This window comes from Budorcas taxicolor, chromosome 7 (genome assembly GCF_023091745.1).
Source record: "Budorcas taxicolor isolate Tak-1 chromosome 7, Takin1.1, whole genome shotgun sequence".
NCBI lineage: Eukaryota > Metazoa > Chordata > Mammalia > Artiodactyla > Bovidae > Budorcas > Budorcas taxicolor.
The window spans coordinates 15,120,071-15,141,137 of NC_068916.1; the positions used below are offsets into that span (position 1 = coordinate 15,120,071).

General features: G+C 56.4%; 3 protein-coding genes across 3 annotated transcripts; 1 reads left to right on the forward strand and 2 right to left on the reverse strand.

Moving 5' to 3' along the window:
• The first annotated feature begins 472 nt into the window (after positions 1-472).
• On the forward strand, positions 473-8,999 carry ATG4D (autophagy related 4D cysteine peptidase). Its single transcript, XM_052642495.1, has 10 exons — positions 473-875; positions 1,658-1,741; positions 1,824-1,997; positions 2,632-2,905; positions 2,981-3,045; positions 5,790-5,920; positions 7,234-7,312; positions 7,394-7,470; positions 7,551-7,670; positions 8,449-8,999. Exons 1-10 carry the CDS (start codon positions 644-646, stop codon positions 8,629-8,631), a joined length of 1,419 nt encoding a protein of 472 aa, XP_052498455.1. The 5' UTR covers positions 473-643; the 3' UTR covers positions 8,632-8,999.
• On the reverse strand, positions 7,394-18,030 carry KRI1 (KRI1 homolog). Its single transcript, XM_052642494.1, has 19 exons — positions 17,929-18,030; positions 17,738-17,811; positions 17,025-17,130; positions 16,233-16,338; positions 15,554-15,608; positions 15,419-15,468; positions 15,005-15,101; positions 14,836-14,913; positions 14,252-14,388; positions 13,288-13,414; positions 13,101-13,196; positions 12,841-13,011; positions 11,948-12,023; positions 11,771-11,859; positions 11,565-11,691; positions 11,349-11,479; positions 10,365-10,429; positions 10,151-10,249; positions 7,394-9,521 (listed from the first exon to the last, which is right to left on the reverse strand). Exons 1-19 carry the CDS (start codon positions 18,020-18,022, stop codon positions 9,182-9,184), a joined length of 2,118 nt encoding a protein of 705 aa, XP_052498454.1. The 5' UTR covers positions 18,023-18,030; the 3' UTR covers positions 7,394-9,181.
• Positions 18,031-18,524: 494 nt separating this feature from the next.
• Positions 18,525-20,678, reverse strand: CDKN2D (cyclin dependent kinase inhibitor 2D). The gene is made up of 2 exons (XM_052643970.1): positions 20,413-20,678; positions 18,525-19,441 (listed from the first exon to the last, which is right to left on the reverse strand). Exons 1-2 carry the CDS (start codon positions 20,551-20,553, stop codon positions 19,082-19,084), a joined length of 501 nt encoding a protein of 166 aa, XP_052499930.1. The 5' UTR covers positions 20,554-20,678; the 3' UTR covers positions 18,525-19,081.
• Between the last annotated feature and the right edge of the window lie 389 nt (positions 20,679-21,067).

A 21,067-nucleotide genomic window follows, 5' to 3' on the forward strand; every position in this document is an offset into this window, starting at 1 on the left:
GCTTGAAGGGGGATTTGGGGTGAGTGGGTGTCACGCACAGACTGGGCTCCCGGGGAAGGCGGGTCCTGGGTGCGCAGCTCTCGGAGGGGCGCTCTGATCCCTCGGGGGACGCAGGCAGGTGCAAACGGCATAAGCGGCCCCGCCTCGCGGGCGGGGGCTAGTCAGTCCCGCAGCACCTGGAGGGGGCGGGGCCGGGGCCGGGCAGGGGCGGGGTCGAAACCGGGGGCGGGGCGGCACCGGGGCGGGGCATCCCGGCTCTGGGGCCTCCGATAAGTACCTGCAGGGGCTCGGTCGCGCCTGGGCGCTGCGATAAGGCGGGCGGCGGTGAGGGCCGCGTGGCGCTGCCGGGAGGCTCCGCGTCAGGAGGCCTCAGCGCCGCCACCCGGGACCGGGGCCGGGGACCCGGGCTGGGGGCCGGGCCAGGGCGGGGCGCGCCGTGTCACGCCCGCCTCCCTCCCGGGGCCAGGGCCGCTAAAATGGCGGCGGCGGCGGCGATAGCGTCCCGCACCGGGCCCGGGGGCCTGGTCGCCGCGCCGGGGCCCCACTAGCACTTTCCTGGGCGTCCGCGTCCCGGCCGCGTCCTGGCCTCTGGGGCGCTCGCACGCGGCCCCCGGGGCCCTCGGTCCGCCCTCCCGGCGCGCCCATGAACTCCGTGTCGCCGGCCGCCGCTCAGTACCGGAGCGGGAGTCCGGAGGACGCGCGCCGTCCGGAGGGCCGCAGGCCGCGGGGACCCCGAACCCCGGACCCCAACGGCCTGGGGCCCTCCGGAGCTAGCGGCTCCGCTCTTGCATCGCCCGGGACCGGCCCCGGAGAGCCGGACGAAGTGGACAAGTTTAAGGCGAAGTTCCTGACCGCTTGGAACAACGTCAAGTACGGTGAGGAGGGGGCGGGGCCCGGGGCTTCGATCCTGACGTGAGAGCGAGCTGAAGTTCAGGCGGGCAGGGCTAGGAGGTCGGTGGGAGTCAAGGAGAGCCAGGACCCTGCCGTCGCCAAATATTCCACCCTTTGTTCCCCTCCTGTGAGTCACCTGTGGGTCGTCTCCCGCCCTGCCCAGTCCAGGGCGGGCCGCTGGCTGGCAGGTCCAAAGGGGAATGTATTTTCAAGTCTCAGCCGACACCTCAGTGTGACCTAGGAAACGGGTTTTTTTGTTTCCCTGTGCCTCCATTTTCCTCCTCTGTAAAATGGGTACAATAATCAGATCTGCTTTGATTCATCCTGAAATTAATGGCAGACATGCATGTGGCTTCCCAGGTGCCAAAGTTGGTAAAGAATCTGCCTGCCAATGCAGGAGACTCAAGGGACATTGGTTCGCTTCCTCGGTGGGGAAGATCCCCCGGAGGAGGAAACAGGCAATCCACTTCCATGTTCTTGCCTGGAGAATCCCATGGACAGAGGAGCCTGACGGGTTACAGTCCATAGGGGTGGTATAGTGTTGTACATGACTGAGCATGCATAGGGAACACATGTGGCTGTTACTAGGGGCCTGGCCTAGAGGGGAGGAATGTAGCAGATTCCCCAAGAGCCTACCCTGACATAAGAACTACGAGAGTCCCCATCTCACACATGGGGGCACGTAAGCGCTGTTGCTGTCCTGTTAGGGTGCGTGTCTGCCAAGCAAGTGCTTCATCTTGCTGGGGGCTGCCCTATGTCTCCCCAGGCTGGGCAGTCAAAAGCCGGACCAGCTTTAGCAAGATTTCCAGTGTCCATCTCTGTGGCCGCCGCTACCGCTTCGAGGGCGAGGGTGAGCTGGTGGCCCCTGACTAGGGTTGGAGGAAGCCCAAAAGGGGAGTTTCTGGTGGTAGCTAACAAGCCTGCTCTTGCAGGTGACATCCAGCGTTTCCAGCGGGACTTTGTATCCCGTCTATGGCTCACATACCGCCGGGACTTCCCACCCCTCGCAGGAGGCACCCTGACCTCAGACTGTGGCTGGGGGTGCATGTTACGAAGTGGCCAGATGATGCTGGCTCAGGGCCTTCTGCTTCATCTCCTGCCCAGAGGTGAGCGGTGGTGGAGGGGGAAGGGCACAGTAGGAGTATAGCGCCAACCCCAGATCAGCAGTGTTACAATGGTTTGTAAACCAAGAATTTCAAGTCCTGTTAGAATTGTGTGTAAAGTTAAAGTTTGGGGGTGGAGTGAGAATTGTTTGTAAAATAAGTTTAAGGGGGCTTCTCTGGTGGCTTAGACGACAACGACGGTGAAGAATCCACCTGCAATGCGGGAGATGTGGTTTCGATCCTGGATTGGGTAGATCCCCTGGAGAAGGGCATGGCTATGCACTCCGTGTATTCTTGCCTGGAGAATTCTGTGGACAGAGGAGCCCGGCAGGCCCCCAGTCCATGTGGTTGCAAACAGCTAGAGATGACTGAGCGACTTTTACTCACTCCTGGTGGCCCAGCGGTTAAGACTCTGTGCTTCCATTGCAGGGGGCTAGGTTCAATCCCTGGTCAGGGAACTAAGCTCCCGCATGGAATCAGTGCAGCCAAAATGTAAAAATTAATAGTAAGTTTAAGGAATGTGAACAGTGTAGTTAAACATGAGGTTTCTAATGGAGCATTAGTGTTGTGTGTGAATCATGGGAACTGCCCCACCCCCACCCCATCGCCGTTTGACTATTTGCTGCATCCCTACCAGACTGGACGTGGTCCCAGGGCGCAGGCCTGGGCCCCGCCGAGCCGCCGGGGTTGGGCTCTCCCAGCCGGTGCCGGGGGCCCACCCGGCGGCTGCCTCCACTCTGGGCCCAGGCCCCTGAGCTGGAGCAGGAGCGCCGGCACCGGCAGATTGTGTCCTGGTTCGCTGATCACCCCCGGGCCCCCTTCGGCCTACACCGGCTGGTGGAGCTGGGGCAGGGCTCAGGCAAGAAGGCAGGCGACTGGTATGGGCCGTCACTGGTGGCACACATACTCAGGTGAGGGCCGCGGCAGGGGGCGTGGGAGCCCCTGGGTGCCCCCCGGGGAACTCAGGCCTTTCCTCCCATCCCCAGGAAAGCGGTGGAGAGCTGCTCAGAGGTCACCCGCCTGGTGGTGTACGTCTCTCAGGACTGCACAGGTAAGGGACTGGGGGCCGAGGTCACGGGGTTCTCACCCTGAGCCAGTCACTGCCTCAGCCGCCTCTTAGGACCCACTTTCCTCAGAGGCTGAAACAAGGTCTGCAGCAGAGGGACCCTTGGAAAGGACTGGAGGCCCACACTGGGCGGTGGGGTCGCTGCTCAGGATCCCTTCATTCTCTCTGGAATCAGGAGAGGAGACTTCAGGAGCTTCTCTGAGTAATAGAATAAAGGACAGAGGAATTCCCCTCTCGGGTCCAACTCACTCTTTTTTTAAAGAACTAACGATTATTTATTTTTGGCTGCACTGGGTCATCGTTGCTGCGGGTGGGCTTTTCTCTAGCTGTGGTGAGCAGGGGCTACTCTCTTTTACTCTCTAGTTGTGGTGCATGGGCTTCCCATCACTGTGGCTTCTCTTGTTGCAGAGCACAGGCTCCAGGCACTCAAGATTGCATAGTTGTGGCCCATGGGCTTAGTTACCCCTCGGCATGTGGAATCTCCCTAGGCCGGGGATCAGACCCGTGTCCCCTGCATTGGCAGGCAGATTCTTAACCACAGGAAGGCCAGGGAAGTCCCCCACTCACTTTTACTTTGTGAACAGTGCTAACGCATACAAAAGTCAGGTTTCCTCTGCCTCACAGGGTTTTCATGAGGATTAAGTGAGTCAGTGATAAACATAACTCTTAGGGGCTTCCCTGGTGGCTCAGTGTGCTAAGGAACCCACCTGCCAATACAGGAGAGATGGGTTTGATCCCTGATCCAGGAAGATCCCACATGCCACAGAGCAGCTAAGCCCATGCGCCACAACTACTGACCGGTGCTCAAGAACCGTAACTATTGAGCCTAAGGGTCACAGCTGCTGAAGCCCTCACTCTAGAGCCCGTGCTCCACAACAGGAGAAGCCACTGGCAATGAGAAACCGGTGCACACAGCTAGAGAGTAGCCCCGGCTCTCTGCAGGTAGAGAAAAGCCAGAGCAGCAGTGAAGACCCAGCACAACCAAAAATGAATAAAAATTTTAAATTAAAAAAAAGTAACTTTTAGAACAGAGCTTCTCATATAGTAAGTATTCACTGAACATTAGCTCTCACTGTTATTGAGTGAGTGAAAGTCGCTCAGTTGTGTCTGACTCTTTGTGACGCCATGGACTACACAGTCCATGGAATTCTCTACACCAGAATACTGGCATGGGCACCATTTCCCTTCTCCAGGGGATCTTCCCAACCCAGGGACTGAATCCAGAGCTCCTGCATTGCAGGCAGATTCTTTACCAGCTGAGCCACAAGGGAAGCCTAAGAATACTGGAGTGGGTAGCCTATCCCATCTCCAGCGGATCTTCCCAACTCAGGAATTGAACTGGGTTCTCCTGCATTGCAGGTGGATTCTTTACCAACTGAGCTATCAGGGAAACCCCCCTCATTGTTATTATGCCCTCCCAATCAGTTTAGAAAGGGAGCTTTTGTGGATTGGTATCAAGGAATCTACAGATCCTATACATGATCCGATACATTTTAATGAAAGAATATAGATGGGGCAAGGTGTAATTTTTCACAGAGAGCCTCTTAGTCTGTTAGGGTTGGTATAACGAAAATACCATAGGCCAGGGAATTCCCTGGTGGTCCAGTGGTTATGTGCGTTCACTGCTGGGACCTGGTTTTGATCCCTGGTTAGGGAACTCTGATCCCACAAGCTACGCAGCATAGCCAACAAAACAAAACAAGCACCCACAGGCTGGGTGGCTTGTAAACAAGGTGTTTATTTTTTATAATAAAGGCTGGGAAGTCCAGGATCAAGGCACTGGCTGTTTGGATGCCTGTTGGGGGCCTACTTCCTGGTTTGTTTCTCTGTATCTTCAGGCAGCAAAATGGGCAAGCATGCTCTCTGGGGTCCCTTTTACGGGGCAGTGATGTCACTCATGATCTCATCACCTCCCACTTCCTCATTCCATCACTTCTAGGGGGTTAGAATTTCAACATATGAAATGAGGGACGGGGGCTGTGAGGGGGGTGCTTCCCAGGTGGCTCTAGTGGTAAAGAACCTGCCTGCCAATGCAGGAGATGTTTCAGAGACTCAGGTTCCATCCCTGCGTCAGGAAGATCCCCTGGAGGAGGGCATGGCAACCCACTCCAGTATTCTTGCCTGGAGAATCCTGTGGACAGAGAAACCTAGCGGGCTGCAGTCTATGGGTTCTCAGAGTTGGACACGACTGAAGCATTCAGACCATTGCAGCTCTTGTCTCCAGGAAAGATTAAATGTACTTTTCTGGAAGTCAGGAGGGGGTTACATAGGCACGAGGGAGATGAGAGGAAAGCAGAGACCAGTGGATGGAACTTGAGGAGGGACATACAGGGACATCCAACTGACTGACAAACTGCTTGGTGCTCCCATTTCCATCTCAGCAAACCCAGGTGCCAAGGAGGGGTAGACTAGTCAGGCCCGGGCTTGGGCAGGCACTCTGGGCTGTGGGGAAAGCTCTTCACCTCCCTGCTGGCTTTACACTCTTTGTCATAATCTCAGGACCTCAGTTGCCCTCTCTGTGAAATGGAGGTGTCCATACCTGCCTGGCGTGCCTGGGATTGTCTGAGGGAGTTTGGGGCAGAGGGTGGGGAATACTGGAAAGCTCTTCTGCCAGCAACAGGAGTGTCATCCAGGGTGGTTGCTCAGGCGAGGTTGGGCCCCAAGGATGGAGGGTTATACAGTGAGACTTGAAAGGCGGGTGAGAATGTGACCTGCTGCCGTTCTTGCAGTATACAAGGCGGACGTGGCACGCCTGGTGGCTCGGTCAGACCCCACGGCTGAATGGAAGTCCGTGGTCATCCTGGTACCAGTGCGGCTTGGTGGAGAAACTCTCAACCCCGTGTATGTGCCCTGCGTGAAGGTAGGTTCTGCCAGGCTCCCCCGTGCCTCCCCGCACTGCCCCCCTCACTGGAGCACTGCAGACATTTTCAGCTTGGGTTAAGGGTTTATGCTTTCTTTTGTCTCTTCATTGGATTATCCAGTACTTATGAAGCACCTGTTATGTGCCAAAAACCCTCTCAGCTGCTGAGGACTCAGAGGTGAACAGGCAACAGTTCATGCCCTCTGGGAACTGACATTCTAGTGGGGGAGTGACAGGCAGTAGGTGTGGAACCACGTCGAGCTGTGGCATTGCAACTCGTACTCTAACGGAACCAAAACTAACGTGGTGAAGGGCAGGTGGGGGTGGCTGCCCGGCCTCGGAAAGCCCCTCTCTGGCGAGAAGCAAATGAGAAGCCAGGGGTGCGGTAGTCCAGGCGAAAGGAACAGCAAGGCTGCAAAGACCCTGGTGTGTTTACACTCAGAACAAAGGCCAGCAATCTCCCCACAGCCCACAAGGCCCTCTACCATCTGCCCACACGCTGCACCTCACTTGACTCTGCTGCAGCCACACGGGCCGCTTTTCTGTTCTCAGAAAACACCTGCCTCAGGGCCTTTGCACTTGCCATTCCCACCACTTGGAGTGCTCTTTCCCAAAACGATTTCTGAATTCCCTTAACTGTTTAGTGAAACATCATCTCAATGAGGTCTTTCCTGACTCCCCATGCTTAACACTGCAAAGCCGTCTTCCCTCCTTTTATTCTTCTCCAGAGAGCTACCACCTTCTGACACATGACAGAACTTATTCTTGTTCTTCATTCTCCCACACTAGAACATAAGCTCCATGGGGACATGGTTTTGTCTGTCTTGGTCACTGCCACCCCCCAGGGCCCTGGCTTGGGTTTGCACACATTGGGCCTTTGTCTTTTTTTTTTTTTTTTTTAATGATTTTATTTATCTATTTTTGGCTGTGCTGGGTCTTTGTTGCTGAACAGGTTTTTCTCTAGTTGCGGCGAGCCAGGGCTCTTCTTTGTTGGGGGTGCAGGTTTGTTATTGCAATGGCTTCTCGTTGGGGAGCACAGGCTCTAGGGCACGGGCTTCAGCAGTTGCAGCTCCCGGGCTCTAGAGCACAGGCTCAGTAGTTGTGGCGTGTGGGCTTAGTTGCTCCGTGGCATGGAGTGGGGTGGGGGTGGGGGGCTCTTCCCCCAGCAGGGATCCAACCCATGTCTCCTGCACTGGCAGGCGGGCTCTTTACCACTGAGCCACCAGGGAAGAAGCCCTGGGGTTTTGCGAGGCATTTGGGTGCCTGACAGCACCTGCCCTGGGCCCTCACTCCATCCCCTTTCCTTCCTGCAGGAGCTCCTTCGTTCAGAGCTGTGCCTGGGCATTATGGGGGGCAAGCCCCGCCACTCGCTGTACTTCATCGGCTACCAGGGTAGGCCCACACCATGCTGCTCCATCGCATCCCTCTACCCCCCTTTCCGCCGCCACCCCCCCTCACACGTCCTCCCTGCAGATGACTTCCTGCTCTACCTGGACCCACACTACTGCCAGCCCACCGTGGATGTCAGCCAGGCCGACTTCCCCCTGGAGGTGAGCGAGCTGGGATCCCCAGGGTGGGGTTGGAGGTGTGTGCAGGGAACCTGCTGAGCCCCCTTGTCTATCCACCCCAGTCCTTCCACTGCACCTCACCCCGCAAGATGGCCTTTGCCAAGATGGACCCGAGCTGTACCGTGGGCTTCTATGCTGGAGACAGAAAGGAGTTTGAGACGCTCTGCTCAGAGCTGACCAGGGTGAGCTGGGTGTGCTGGGAGGTGGGGGGTCCAGAGGAGGTCTACAGCAGGAGAGGAACAGAGGCCATGAGGCCAGCAAACCTGGCCATGTTGTCAGGATTATTATCCTGCAGGAGCCCTCCAGGGTTTTTCAGCTTGGGTTAGGTCTGATTAGAAAGCCCTGCTGATTACAGCAAAAAGCTTCATGAAATGAAAAATTTAAGGGAACAGCTGGTCCCCAGAGGCTGAAGTGGTAGGACCTGCCTTGTCCTTTGGTTCTGTTCTATCAGGGATTTACCCTTACGGTGGCAAGAATGACAACCAACTTCTCTTGTTGTGCACACCAGTCATGTCTGACTTTTTGCAACCCCATGGACTGTAGCCCGCCAGGCTCCTCTGTGTATGGGATTTCCCAGGCAAGAATACTGGAGAGGATTGCAATTTCCTTCTCCAGGGATCTTCCCAACCCAGGGAACCTGGGATTCTTTATTGCTGAGCCACCGGGGAGCTGCCCCCCACCCCACCCCCACTATCTAGTTCAGTGGAAAGAGCCCCATATTCTTAGCAGAGAAGGAAAATCCCAGGGCTGTGGTTCATTGGTTGTACAAGGTCATATACTCATTACTGAGCCAATCACTGTAGCCAGAGCACGGAAGGTGCTGATTGGCTGCTCTGCGTCACTGCGCTGGAGGGATGGGAGTTGAGCCCAGGAAGCACCTGATAAGTACGGCTGTTAATTGTATCTACTTGGATAATTACTATGGCTTCGGGACTGAGCTGCTCCCTCGCCTCCCACCAGGTCCTCAGCTCCTCCTCAGCCACAGAACGATACCCCATGTTCACCCTGGTCGAGGGCCACGCTCAGGACCACAGCCTGGATGACCTCTGCTCCCCGCCCTCCCAGCAGACACTACGGCTCCCTCGCAGTGGCCGGCTCCTCAAGGCTAAACGCCCAAGCTCTGAGGACTTTGTGTTTTTATAAAGGGAGGGGATAAGGGAGAAGACACGACCCTATTTATTTTTAACTTATGTCATGTTAGGTGTGGGAGCTTGAACTCCCCCCTGACAAGTGCAGCTGAGAGAGACCAGTCCAGGAAGCCTCAAGGGCTGGGGCTGTTCAGCCAGGAACAGAGCCCGTACACCTGCCTCCCACCAGCTGGGCCCTCCTCATGGGGCAGGGAGGGAGGCCCCCGGGCACCCACTCAGGGCCTGACTCCGTACTGTAGTTTGCACTGGACCGTCCATGCCCCTCACTGGTCACAAAGCCCCTATCCTGCCAAGAGCTGGTGAGAGGGAGGAGGGGCTGTGGCCGCTGGGGGGTAATAAAGCCGTTTGACTTGACTGTAGCTATTGCTGGGCCCAGCACTTGAGTGTGTCTTGCGGGGAGGTTCCCTGAGTCATCTGGGGAAGCTTGTTGAGTAGGCCTCAGCTTCCACATCTCTAAGATGGGAAGACTCCCTGGCCTACAGGTAGATGTGAGGGTCCATACAGTCAATAAGAAGGGGAAGGGGCCCCTGCAGGCTCCCTTGGGCTCAGTGGCTAGCCTTGGGCCCCTGCTGCTTCCTCCGCTGTCGGCCCAGCTGCCGGAAGTGCAGCCGTTTGGGGTTGAGGCCAAAGGCCTGCAGTCTCTGGCGGCTGAACTCACGTCCCCCAAGTGTCACTGTGGGGCCCAGGAGACGTGCCTTCTTGCCCCTCTTCCGCCTCTGGGGGCCCAGCTTCTCCGTGGGTGTCACAGGGTCTGCCTCTTCCTCTGCTGGGGTGCTCTCAGGCCGGGACCGCTTGCCACAGGCCCCATCAAGTGCCACCAGCTGTCCTGATGAGCCAGCTCTGTCTCTCTGTGGCTTCCCTGTGGCTTCCGTGGGCATCTCTGCCCTGGAGGAAGAAAAGTCATGGATCAGCCCAGGCGCGTCACAACTTTTATAGGCCCGTTTTTACAGATGAGAAAAGCGGCAGCTCAGAGAAGTGGCCAGAACAATTTGGGGGCCTGCCTGCACTCAAACATGGGTCTGATACCACACTGGGATTTTTCTACTCTGAAGCTAGAGTGGGTGATTGATGCTCTTGATCACTGAGCCTGTGCCTACACTAAGCTCTTCACACAGACTAACTCATTTTAGCTTTATGTTAACTCTGTGAGCACTCCTGATTTATTGATCAGGAAATAACAGGCATAGTTACAGTAACAAGAGCTAATAGCTATCCAGCATTTATTGTTTTAAGCACTTTACATGAATTGATTAACTTAATCTTCAAAAAAAAAAAGAAAAACCCAGCAACAAGTGAGCCATCTGTATCTCCATTTTGCAAATGAGGAAACAGGCCCAGAGAGGGAAAATGACTTGCCCAACATCATACAGCTATGGCTCAGCCAAGACCTGATGCCCAGGTATTGGAAAGGAAACCCTACCCCCAAGGTCATGTGGCAAACAGCTGACAAAGCATGACTCAAACCCTGGGCCCGACAGGGCTCTGAAGCCCACCCCTCCACCAGCCATACTCACTCCTCTGGGCCGAGTGACTTGAAGATCTGCCGTTTTTTCCACACGTTCCGGGCCTTCTGGCTGTATGCCCTCTTGTCCTGCAGTTCCTCCTGCTCCGACCTGCGGTCCCCCAGTGGACACGTCTGTTGCTGGGTGGCCTGGATGGGGCTCATGCTTGCCCGCCAGCCTGCTTGCCCCTCCTCCCGGGGTACCCGGCCCAGCCCCACCCCATCACCTATACATGCAGGTCTTCTTCAGGGAGCACCACCGATTTAGCTCCTTGTCATCGGCAGCAAGGATCTGTAAGGGAAGGGAGGGTGGGGTCCTGCTAGTGAGCCCCGGAGGGCCCTGACTCTCAGCCTTAGTCACCCTATGGGTCAAAGCAAGGTAATGCTAGTTCCACCAAGCAGCAGTGTCATGATGGTGAGAACTGATTTCTGCAAAGGCCAATGGAGGTTTTTTTGTTAGGGGCATCAGATGGGGAAACTCAAGAGAAGGGGATCCTTACCCCAAGTCACATGGCCAGGAAATGGCTAATGTCAGATTACAATCTGGGCCCCGACTGGTACACTGTGGTCCCAACAGACTCAAACCAGGGGAGGGGTCTCCATGCCAATGACCAGCTTTGCTAATACAGATGAGACCCAGGTTCCCAACCTTAAGACCTTAAGTCTCCTCACTTACGAGTTGGGCACCCCCTCTTAGAACCTACTGGAAGGTTGTCAGGATGATGAAGTGAATACAGATGGTATAAGCTCAATTATCATTGGCTGTTTTTACTGTCAAGCATCCACAGCCATCATGGCTAGGGCACAGTGACATTCAAAGCACAGTTGTTTGACATCCACAGTCATAAGGTGGGGGTGTTATAAGGCCCATTTTACAGACGGGGAAGCCAGGTTACAGAGCCTTAAGTCATACGTCCAAGGTTATACAGCTGGTGAGTGGCCCAGTCAAGATTTCAGCTGGTGCCAAGTCTTAATGGCCACGCTGCTACCAATATACAGAATTAAAACTGATATTTACAGGGGCTTCAGGTGGACAGAGCAGTGTTTGAGCCCCTGCCTCACAGAAAACCTTTGTGGCAGGCAATATTATTAGTATTATTATTAGCACTGTTGGTCCTGTTGTTTTGGAGATAAAGAAATAAATAGGCTGTGTCACAGCATGGCCAGTTCTGGGCATCCCCGCTTGCTTCTGGGGTACCCCAGGGTCCCACCTCCTCAGTGCTAAGTCCAAAGTCGCAGGGCACCACCGTGCGGTACTTGAAGCGACAGGGCAGATCATCAATGATGTCCTCATAGTCCAGACGGTAATACTCGTCCAGGTACTCCTCAAATGTCTTGTCCCCTAAGTGGGGACAGAGCCAGGCTGTCAGGGTGTGCTGGGCCCCAGGGAGCCCCTGCCCACCCACCGGCACCCGCCTAGGCCTCACCGGGGTCAAACACAGGCTTCTCCTGTCCCACAGCCGCAGCAAAGGGTGACTTCCGCTTCTTCTTGCCCAACAAAGGGGCCTCTCGCTGCTTCTTCCAGGGCTGGCTGGGGTCATAGTCGGCATCCATCTGCCAGGACACACAGGTCAGGCCTGCTGGGGGACCCTCTGAGGCGCCCCCTGCAGGTTCCCATGCCCAGGGCACCTACATTGAAGTCGGGGTCCTCGCAGTGCGGCTCCTGTTGGCTCCAAGCTCCACCTTGCTCCGGCCCAGCCCACATGTCCCAGTTCCAGTCGTCTGGTTCAGGCCAGACAGGCAGGGGGTGAATAAGGGATCAGTAGGCCAAGCACCCCCACCCCCAGCCCGGTACCCCAAGTGACCTCACCTTCCAGCCCTTCTTCTTCCTCAAACTGTGGCTTCTCCTCTTCCATGGCGCCATAGTACTCGTCCCCGAAGCACTTCTACAGGGTCAGGGCCGGGAGGGTCAGCAGGGCCCATTCCCCGCCAGACACTGGTGCTCCTGCACCTTCTGTGGCTTCCCAGCACTGCCCCCCAGGACCCAGCTCCTGATGTGGGGAGAACCCTGTGTGTCTAGGTCCCTCCACCCCCACTTCTTAGCTCATCTTGCCCCATCGACCCTCCTGCTCTCTGCCCCTCCCCGTTCCACTGGCTCGCAAAGGCAAATATTGCTAACTGTGCCACTTATAAACACCTACTACATGCCCAACACTGGGCTGTGTCTCACTGCATTCTCACAAGCACCCCAGAAGACAGAACTACTAACAAACCCAGAACCTGAAGCTCAGGATTAAGAAGCTCCCAGAAAGCGAAGGTTAACTTCAACTAATACAGCACCTACCCACTGCACTTTTCACCTGGCCCATCTACTCATCCTTACTCTCCTTCCATGAACCCCCAGGCTGAGTCTGGGTCCACTTTTTGGTGCTCGGAGTCCCCACTGCGGCTCCCATCCAGGCCTCACTGCCTGTTTCCGTGGTCTGAACCCGCGTTCCCCCTCCCCATACAACAATCAACACTAATGGCTCAATAAATGTGTTTAAAGAAAATATAGCAGCCCATGGTTCCTTGAGCATTTACCAAGCTAATTAGCATTTAGTATTTCTCACAGCCCTGAGATAAATGCTGCAGTTTGGACCCACTTTACAGACAAGAGACACAGGATTAGAGAGGTCAAGTCCCTTCTCTGAGCCAGAAAGGGACTGCTCACTCCAGAGCCACACTCAGCTGCACAGCCAGGCTGGGGCTCCGGGGCTGCACCTGCATGAGCTGGTCGTGCCGGGCAGGGTCGAAGTCATCCTCCAGGTCCTGCTCTTCAAAGCCCAGCGTCTCGTTGCCCGTGACCTGCCGTAGCCTCTCCAGCTTGGCCAGGATCTCCTTCCTCTTCAGGTTCTTCAGCTGCTTGAGTTCCTCCTGCTTCCTCGCTTTCTCCTGCAGGCGGCAGGTCAGAGGGTGTCAGCAACGCCCCCAACCCCTGCAGGCTGCACGTCCCCCCAAAGGCCACCCTGAGAGTCACTCACCCTCTTCTTCCGCTCCCGTGTTTCCTCCCTCTTCTCCTTCCTGCGCTCGTCCTTTCGGCGCACGGAGGAGGCGATGCTCCGAGGGTAGGTCTTGACCTGTGGGCACCAGAGATCTGGGTTCCTTCCCTGGCTTGGGACCCTCCGGCCAGGGCCTCCTCATCCCCCAGCCCCCGGCCCGGCCACCCACTGAGGCAGAGTCTGGCTCCTCAAAGCGGAAGTTGTACTTGAGCTCAAAGTCCTCCTGCTTCTTCAGAAACAGTTCACCCTCGTCTGAGGAGTCATCTACAGCCAGCTGGACCGGGGGACCGGGGACCCTGAGGGATGAGATGGGGTGGGGCTGAGGGGTCAGCAGAGCTCCTGAACGCTTATGTACCAGCGTGTTCACACATTTAATCCTCACAAGAACACTCTGCTAGGGAGCCACTGTTACCCCATTTTACTGATGGGGAAACCGAGGCATGGAAATCCAGGAGCAGGGCCCTCTGGCTCCAGAGCCCACACTCTGGGTCTCTTCCTCAAGAAAGGCCAATTCTGGGGACTTCCCTGGTGGTCCAGTGGTTAAGGCCTGCGCTTCCAGTGCAGGGGGCACAGGTTCAACCCCTGGTCAGGAAATTAAGATCCTACATACCGTGTGGTGCAGCCGCCCCGCCAAAAAGGCTAACTCAGCTGCTGTTGTTCAAGTGCTAAGTTATGTCTGATTCTTTGCGACCTCATGGTCACAAAGCTAGGCTCCTCTGTCCTCCACTATCTCCTGGAGTTTGCTCAAACTCATGTCCATTGAGTTAGTGATGTCATTCAACCATCTCTCCGTCTGTCGTCCCCTTCTCCTCCTGCCTTCTATCTTTCCCACCATCAGGGTCTTTTCCAATGAGTCGGCTCTTCATATCAAAGTATTGGAGTTTCACCTTTAGATTGACTGCTTTGATCTTGCAGTTCAAGAGACTCTCAAGAGTCTTCTCCAGCAACCCAGGCGATCTTCCCGACCCCAGGACCGAACCCATGTGTCCTGCACTGGCAGACGGATTCTTTACCACTGAACCACCAGGGAAGTCCCTAATTCTGTTACCATCTGTGTGATAAAGTAAACACCCAGTGCCTTTTCCTTTCTGCCCAGTGCTGTCTCCAGGCCCCTGGAGGACAGGGGCGCTCACCTTTCCTCCTCTTCGTCTTCCTCCTCCTCATCTTCCTCCTCCCCTTCTTCCTCATAGCGTTTGTTGAGGATGTAATCTCGCAGGAAGCGCTCCCCCTCGTCCAGCTCTGGGTTGTTCCAGAATTCCCTGAGGTGAGTCTAGGGGAGAAGGGTGTATGATAAGACCCAGGTCAGGGACTCAGGGTCAGCGAAGCAGGAGGGTGGGGGCGTGGATTGTGGGGAGCCAGTGGATGTAAGTGACTGCAACTTCACAGCCAGTCTATGAAGTAAGTGGGATAATCCCCATGTTATAGATATAGAAGCTGAGGCCCAGAGATGTGGGGCCCCCATCCTCAAAGGATGTGCTCCTGGGGACTCCTCTGGGGGTCCAGTGGTTAAGACTCCATGCTTCCACTGTAGGGGGCATGGGTTTGATCCCTGGCTGGGGAACTTAAGATCCCAAAGGCCGCATGGTGCAAGGGAAAAAAAGAAAAGGAACAGACTATGTGCTCCTGGCTGGCCACTCAAGGGTGAGTTTCCAGGAAAAGGCTGGATGGAGGCAGACCAGAAAGTTTAGGGGGTCAGTAACCAGGGATGGGAACTCACCAGTTCTTTCAGGGTGTCGGGGTTCTGAATCTCCTTCTGCCCCTTCAGCCACTCAATGTAGTCAGCATCCTCCTGGGCCTGAGGAATGGCCAGCGATGAGGATCTGCCGGACACTCCTGGTGCCCCCTCTGCGCCACCACCCCTCGTCCCACTGGGACCCAGCACCCACCTTCTCCTCTTTGCTTTTAGCACGTTTCTGCAGCAACCCGGAGCCACCTTCCTCAGCGCTGTCTTCATCCTCACTGTCCTCCACAAACGCCCGGAAGCTGCCCAAGCAAGAAAACAAGCCTCAGGATGGGTGTGCTGGCTCTGCCCGCTGATCCAAAGATGAGCCCTATCTACTAATAAGTCCTGAGCTCCTTCTGACCAGCCCAGAGCGGTGCTGTGACATACAGCCCATGATCAACCCCATTACACAGATACAGAAACTGAGGCCCAGAGAACAGAAAATGACAGGCCCAAGGGAACACAAGTGCCCATTAAGTGGGCACATTAAGCGACAGAACTCTATTTGAACCTGGGCCCGCCAACCTCAGAGCCTCAACTCTTTTTCACCTGGAGCTCAGCCGGCTCCAGGGCTCACCTTTCCTTCAGCTGTTTCTGTTCTTCCACGTAACTCTTCGATGAGGTCTGCTGCATAGAGAGTGACAGGGGCCTCAGACCCTGCCATGGGCCCCTTAGCCCCCCAACCCTCCCACCCAGCCTCCATCCCACACACCTGGAATCTCTGATCGGAGGTTTCCCCATCTGAATTCTCCTCATCGACATATTTTCTGGGCAAGGAAGGATGAAGGTTTCAGAACAGACTCCCCCAGGCCTGTCACCATGGGGTAGGGGCTCTTAAGAACAACAGCTGGGGCCTCCCTGGTGGCTCAGTGGTAAAGAATCCGCCTCCCAATGCAGGAGGAGACAGGTTCGATCCCTGATCCAGGAAGATCCCACATGCCTTGGAGCAACTGAGCCCTTAGGCCACAACCATTGAGCACGTGCTCTAGAGCCTGGGAACAACTACTGAGCCCACATGTCGAAACTACTGGAGCCCAGATGCCCTAGGGCCTGTGCTCCACAACAAGAGAAGCCACCGCAGTAAGCCCACACACCACAACTGGACAGTAGCCCCTGCTTGCCGCAACTAAAGCAAAGCCCTCGCAGCAATGAAGACCCAACACAGCCAAAAATAAATAAATAAAAACTATTAAAAGAGACAAAAATTCAAAAACAGAGCACCCACTGGGGGATGGGGGCAGTGGGATGCAGGCAGGTCACCAAGCCTTCTGCTCTCCGAGGTTCCCCCAACTCTGCTGGGTGGGGGCTTCTTCCCACCCCCACCCCTAAGTCCCCCATGTGTCCACCTGCCCTGGGAAGGTGGAAGCAGAGGAGTTAGGCTGTCTCCTCACCCTCCTTTCTCCAGGATAACCTTCCTCTCGTAGTCCTTCAGGTACATGGGTTGCACCTTCTTTCGCTTCTCAGCTGCCAGCTCCTCTTCGCTGTCTGAGGACGATACTGCAGGGCCACCACAAGACACCTGTCATCACCCACACCCACAACCCCCTTCCTCCCCTAGGCAGAGAATAACTGTGCTGGGCCAGAGTCAGACGGAGGTTTCAAATCCCCTAGCCACCAGTTCCCAGCTACCAAATAGGCATCACACTTGCTACTACCTGGTAATAGCTGGTGGTGATCACTCAGTGAGTAATTCACACTCAGAACAGTGCCAGACACACAGCCATTATTAGTAACAACAGGTCATAACCCTGGACACTCTTAGCTGATTAGTGATCAGTTTTTTTTCTTTTGGCTGTGCTGCGTGGCCTGTGGGATCTTAGTTGCCCCACCAGGGATGGAAGTGCAGTCTTAACCTCTGGACAACCAAGGAAGTCCCTCTGCTAATCAGTTCTGACTTGTAGGTGAAAAAAAAGTGAAAGTGTTAGTTGCTCAGTTGTGTCTGACTCTTTGCACCCTATGCACTGTAGCTTGCCAGACTCCTCTGTCCATGGGATTTCCCAGGCAATAATACTGGAGTCGGTAGCCATTCCCGTCTCCAGGGGATCTTCCTGACCCAAGGATTGAACCCAGGTATTGCAGGCAGACTCTTGACTGTCTGAGCCACCATGGAAAGATTCATTAAATAGCCACAACAGCTTCTAAGGCAATGAGGACCCAGGATCCCATGAGAAGCAGCCCCAGACCTGTTCGCTGATAGAAGGTGGCATCTTTCTGATAAATACGGGGGTCCTTCTTCTTCAACAAGGAGAGAGTCCTGTAAAAGTCACGCTCTTGCTGAGGGTCAAATTCCTAAAGAAGAAAAAGGGGGTGGGGACAGATTTCAGAAGGGGGCTGTGATGGGGGCAGTAAGCCACAGGGGCAGGAGGGCTGAGAGAGTGTGGGAATTAGGGTGTAGGGAGGGGTACAGATTAGAAGATGGGAGAATCCAGCTGGGTAGAGGAAGGTGGGGGGAGGGCTGGAGGGCTGGATCTCAGTGGGAGGGAGGGTCAAATGGGTGGGAGAGGAGACCCCGTGGGGGTGGACCACACACGAGTAGAGAATAGGAAGCAAAAAAAGGTAGCAGGCAAGGGGGGGGGTGGTACTTCCAGGAATCAATACGGGATGGATGATACAGGGGCAGGTGGCAGCGAAGGCATATGAAAAACAGAGAGGAAGGGATGGATGGCTCAGTGAGTCTTGGAAGATCAGGGCTGGTGTGGGGAAAAGCTGGGTGCTCCACGTGGCAGAGGGATGCCCCATTTTGGGAACAGAGGCAGACAGGGAGAAATGGTTAGACTGTCCGGGATTGAAGGCGCAATGGGGTTGGAGGTTAGCTGCCCCTTGTTAGTCCGGGCCAGGATGAGACACGGCCCCTGGACACCTCCCGCAACTCCGGGACGGAGGCGGAGAAGCTCACCACGTGCTCGTCGCTGGACTCAGATTCGGAGCTGGAGTCGCTGCCGCTGCGCCGATCTCCGTAGCGATCTTTCACTGTGGGACAAAGATGCGAGCCCCCCACCCAGGTGAGCCTGGGGGACCAGATCAAGGCCCACCTGCAGACCGCCCGACACGCGCCGGCCCCCCCACGCGCATGCGCCCCGCACTCACGCCGCTGCAGCTCCTCTCGCTCACGGTAGCGGCCGTACCTCGCCGCGAACGCCGCGTTCACCCGCAGCGGCGACGACCCGCGCGGCTCCGGCATGGCTGCTCTCCGACCCACTGCGCACGCGTCAGGAAAGCACCGCCTCCCTGGAGGCGGGGCTACGCACAGTTTACTTTAAATAGGGGCGGAGCCTCCTGGGCCGCACAGAACCTTGCCCCGGGCCCTTCCAGGATCCCTGTCCCTGGGACCGCAGTCCCCGCCCACGAGCCACGCCTCTGCGGGGAAGGCTGCAGCCACCGCCCATCCCACTCCCCCACCCTCGGGGCTCCCGGCACCCAGCTGACATCTGGGGGCCCTTTCTCCACTCGCGGTTTCCTGCCTCCCTTCCGTTCCGACAGCGTAAACCGCTGCCCCACCCAGCTCACTCACCCCTGGCGCCCTGGGAATTACCACTCTCTCCCCTCCTCCAAAGCATCCACGATCCTCGACCCCCAGGACCCATCCCCACAAACATCCTGGATACGCGACTCTCCATCGCGTATCAAAAATGACAAGCCACTAGAGCTGTGGTCATGCACGAGTCTTAATTTAATGGGTAAAAACATTAAATTACACACACAACAATATTTTCTATAAAGCTTAATAAATAGACTTTTTTTTTTAAACGCTGTACAAGGGACTGGAAATGAAGCTTTCAACAAAATATGAATGAACTCATACTACCCTTTTATCGATTTGGAACACTCCCCCCTCCCCCATGCCGGAAAGCAGTGTGCACACTTGAGGTCTCTCTCCGTAAGCCGGCCAAGGTCGACAGGTTCCAAGAGCCTTGGAAGAGATGACCTCACTCTCTCACTCTTGAGGGCTGGGGTTTTAAACGCTCTGCCCTTGGGACTCAGTCTGTAGGCGTGGAGGAAACTGAACCGTTTGGGTGGCTGTTGCCTCTAGGAGCCCTTCTCTGCCCAACACACCGAAAGGGGTGAGGAAAAAAAAAACGAGAAATGCACGTCAAACACACACACCCCAGAAATCAACACCAACAAGCCACAAACCGGTGCCCCTCGGCAGCGGGCAGGAGGAGCAAAGGGAGAAAGTGTTTCTTCCCTCTTCTGACACAGAACTCAGCTGGGTCCTGCTGCTGGAGTGGGTGGCCCCAGGTCACAGGGGTGCCACTGTGTGCCGCTGCAATATGTCCATGAGCTCTTGGGCCCCTCTCCCCCGTGCCAGCTCTAGGGGTGTGAGCCCCCTGGCGTCCCTGTGATGGAGATCAGACTCCGCAGCCAGGAAGCTGACCACAGGGGTGTGGCCCTCTCTCACTGCCAGGTGGATGGGGAGCGCCCCGGTGCCATCGGGTGCGTTGACATCGGCACCGTGCTCCACCAGCACTTTTAGGGTGTCAAGGAATCCAGTGCGGGCTGCATCGTGGGCCGGAGTGGTGCCCGAAGCGTCCTGGACGTTGGGGCTGGCGCCTTGCTTCAGGAGTTCCAGGGCAATGGTGGGACTGCCGAACATCATGACCTGGTGGGGGGATGGGGGTAGAGAAGGGTCAGGGAGTCTCCAAAGGAGGAGGTCTGGGGAAACGGGTGACTGGAGAGAGGGGTCATTCGGGAGTTGAGAATGCCAGATACAAGGTTCTCAAGAGAAGGAAAAACTCCGGGGAACATAAACTTCCAGGCAGCTGTTGAGACCCCAGAGAACAAGATCTCCTGGGAATAAGGACCTTCAAAAAACTGGTCACCCCCGCCGCGCTAGGGTATACCCCCGTGGAAATTTTCAAGGAACCTAAGACCCTCCCCCAAGGAACCAGAGACACTTCTCCCCACAGATGGGAAATCATCAGGAAATATGAACCCCACCAGGAAACAGACCTCAGAGAACAGTCCCCTCCAGGAAATGGAGATGGCCAGGGAATTTAAAACTGCTCCAAGGAATTTCCCCCTCCCATATAGTAGGGATCCTTTCTGATGAAATGGGGTTCCCCTTTTGTAAATGTCCCCAAGGGAACAGGGACTCCCATGTAATTTGTGACTACTCCCTTATTGGTATCCCCCTCCCCAAATATGCCAGTAAGAAAACCCCGCGGGGATAGAGATTCTCCCCCACAGGAAACTGGATACCTCGCAGAGAACCCCCTGAAAATGGGTACACCTTGGAAATAGGAATCCTTCCTTCCTGCGGTCGGATCGTCCATAGATGCTCCAAGACATTGGAGCCGCCCTCATGAAACTCGGATCCAAAGAAGGTGAACCCTCACCCAGGGAATAAGAACTTCTCCAGGGAAACTGAATCCCTCGCAATCAGAGAACAAGGAATCCTCCAAAGATGGAAAGCTCTCCCCTCCCCCCAACCTAACCCCATCCACCACCCACCTAAGATAAGGGCCATTAGGGAGCCAAGTCAGCCCAGAGACGCAGAAACAGACCTCAGTCGGCTACCAACGGGAACAAGGAGAGAAGAGGGAAGGCGTCTGCGGGCCGGCCCGGGCTCACCTGCAGCGCCGTCTTGCCAAAGCGGTTCAGAACGTCTGGGTGCACCAGCTCGCGGTGCAGAAGGCGGCGCACCTCCTGCACGTCTCCTCGGGCCGCCGCCCCGCTCAGCCGGTCGCCGGCGTGGACCTCTTCCAGCAGCATGTCGATACTGGCGGCCTGCGAAGCCCCCCGCCCCACCCCGCGGCGGTCAGTGAGGGGGAGCCCACCGGCGCTGGCCCGAACAGCCCTCCCGCAGCGTCCCCGGCCTGCAAAGAGGTCGGACTCTCCTGTCCGGGTCTCGGGCGCGACCCCCGCCCTCCCGGCCGGCTCCTCCCCCTGTCAGCCGGTGGGTAGAGAGGGGCTGAGAGCCGGGGCCCAACCCTCCGCTAGCCCGCTGGGCCCTGCCCGGCGCCCGCCCCTTGGGGGCCGGGTCTCCCCCCAACTCACCCTCCCTCCTCCTCGACGGGCGGGGTCTGTTCTGAGCCAGCGTCTCTGCCGCTGCGGAGCAGGCCGCTAGGGGGCGGAGCCAGAGCTCTCGCGGCCCCGCCCCCAAACGCCGCGGATTTGTTTTCTTATGAACTTGCTACGTTGTAGCCCAGCTGCGATGCCCGGCTCCCGACCCTGTAGTGCTCCGCCCTCCTTGCCAGCGCAGCCAATGGCCACGCGTTGCCAGGGA

Bases quoted from the DNA above. Each gene is read 5' to 3' on its own strand.
- ATG4D (XM_052642495.1), top strand. From the start codon at position 644: ATGAACTCCGTGTCGCCGGCCGCCGCTCAGTACCGGAGCGGGAGTCCG. The intron at 3,046-5,789 runs GTAAGGGACTGG...CCGTTCTTGCAG, and splicing joins CGTCTCTCAGGACTGCACAG to TATACAAGGCGGACGTGGCA. The intron at 7,471-7,550 runs GTGAGCGAGCTG...TATCCACCCCAG, and splicing joins AGGCCGACTTCCCCCTGGAG to TCCTTCCACTGCACCTCACC.
- KRI1 (XM_052642494.1), bottom strand. From the start codon at position 18,022: ATGCCGGAGCCGCGCGGGTCGTCGCCGCTGCGGGTGAACGCGGCGTTC. The intron at 14,389-14,835 runs GTGAGTTCCCAT...CTTCTCCCCTAG, and splicing joins CCGACACCCTGAAAGAACTG to ACTCACCTCAGGGAATTCTG. The intron at 10,250-10,364 runs GTGATGGGGTGG...GGGGGACCGCAG, and splicing joins AAGAAGACCTGCATGTATAG to GTCGGAGCAGGAGGAACTGC.
- CDKN2D (XM_052643970.1), bottom strand. From the start codon at position 20,553: ATGCTGCTGGAAGAGGTCCACGCCGGCGACCGGCTGAGCGGGGCGGCG. The intron at 19,442-20,412 runs GTGAGCCCGGGC...TCCCCCCACCAG, and splicing joins TTGGCAAGACGGCGCTGCAG to GTCATGATGTTCGGCAGTCC.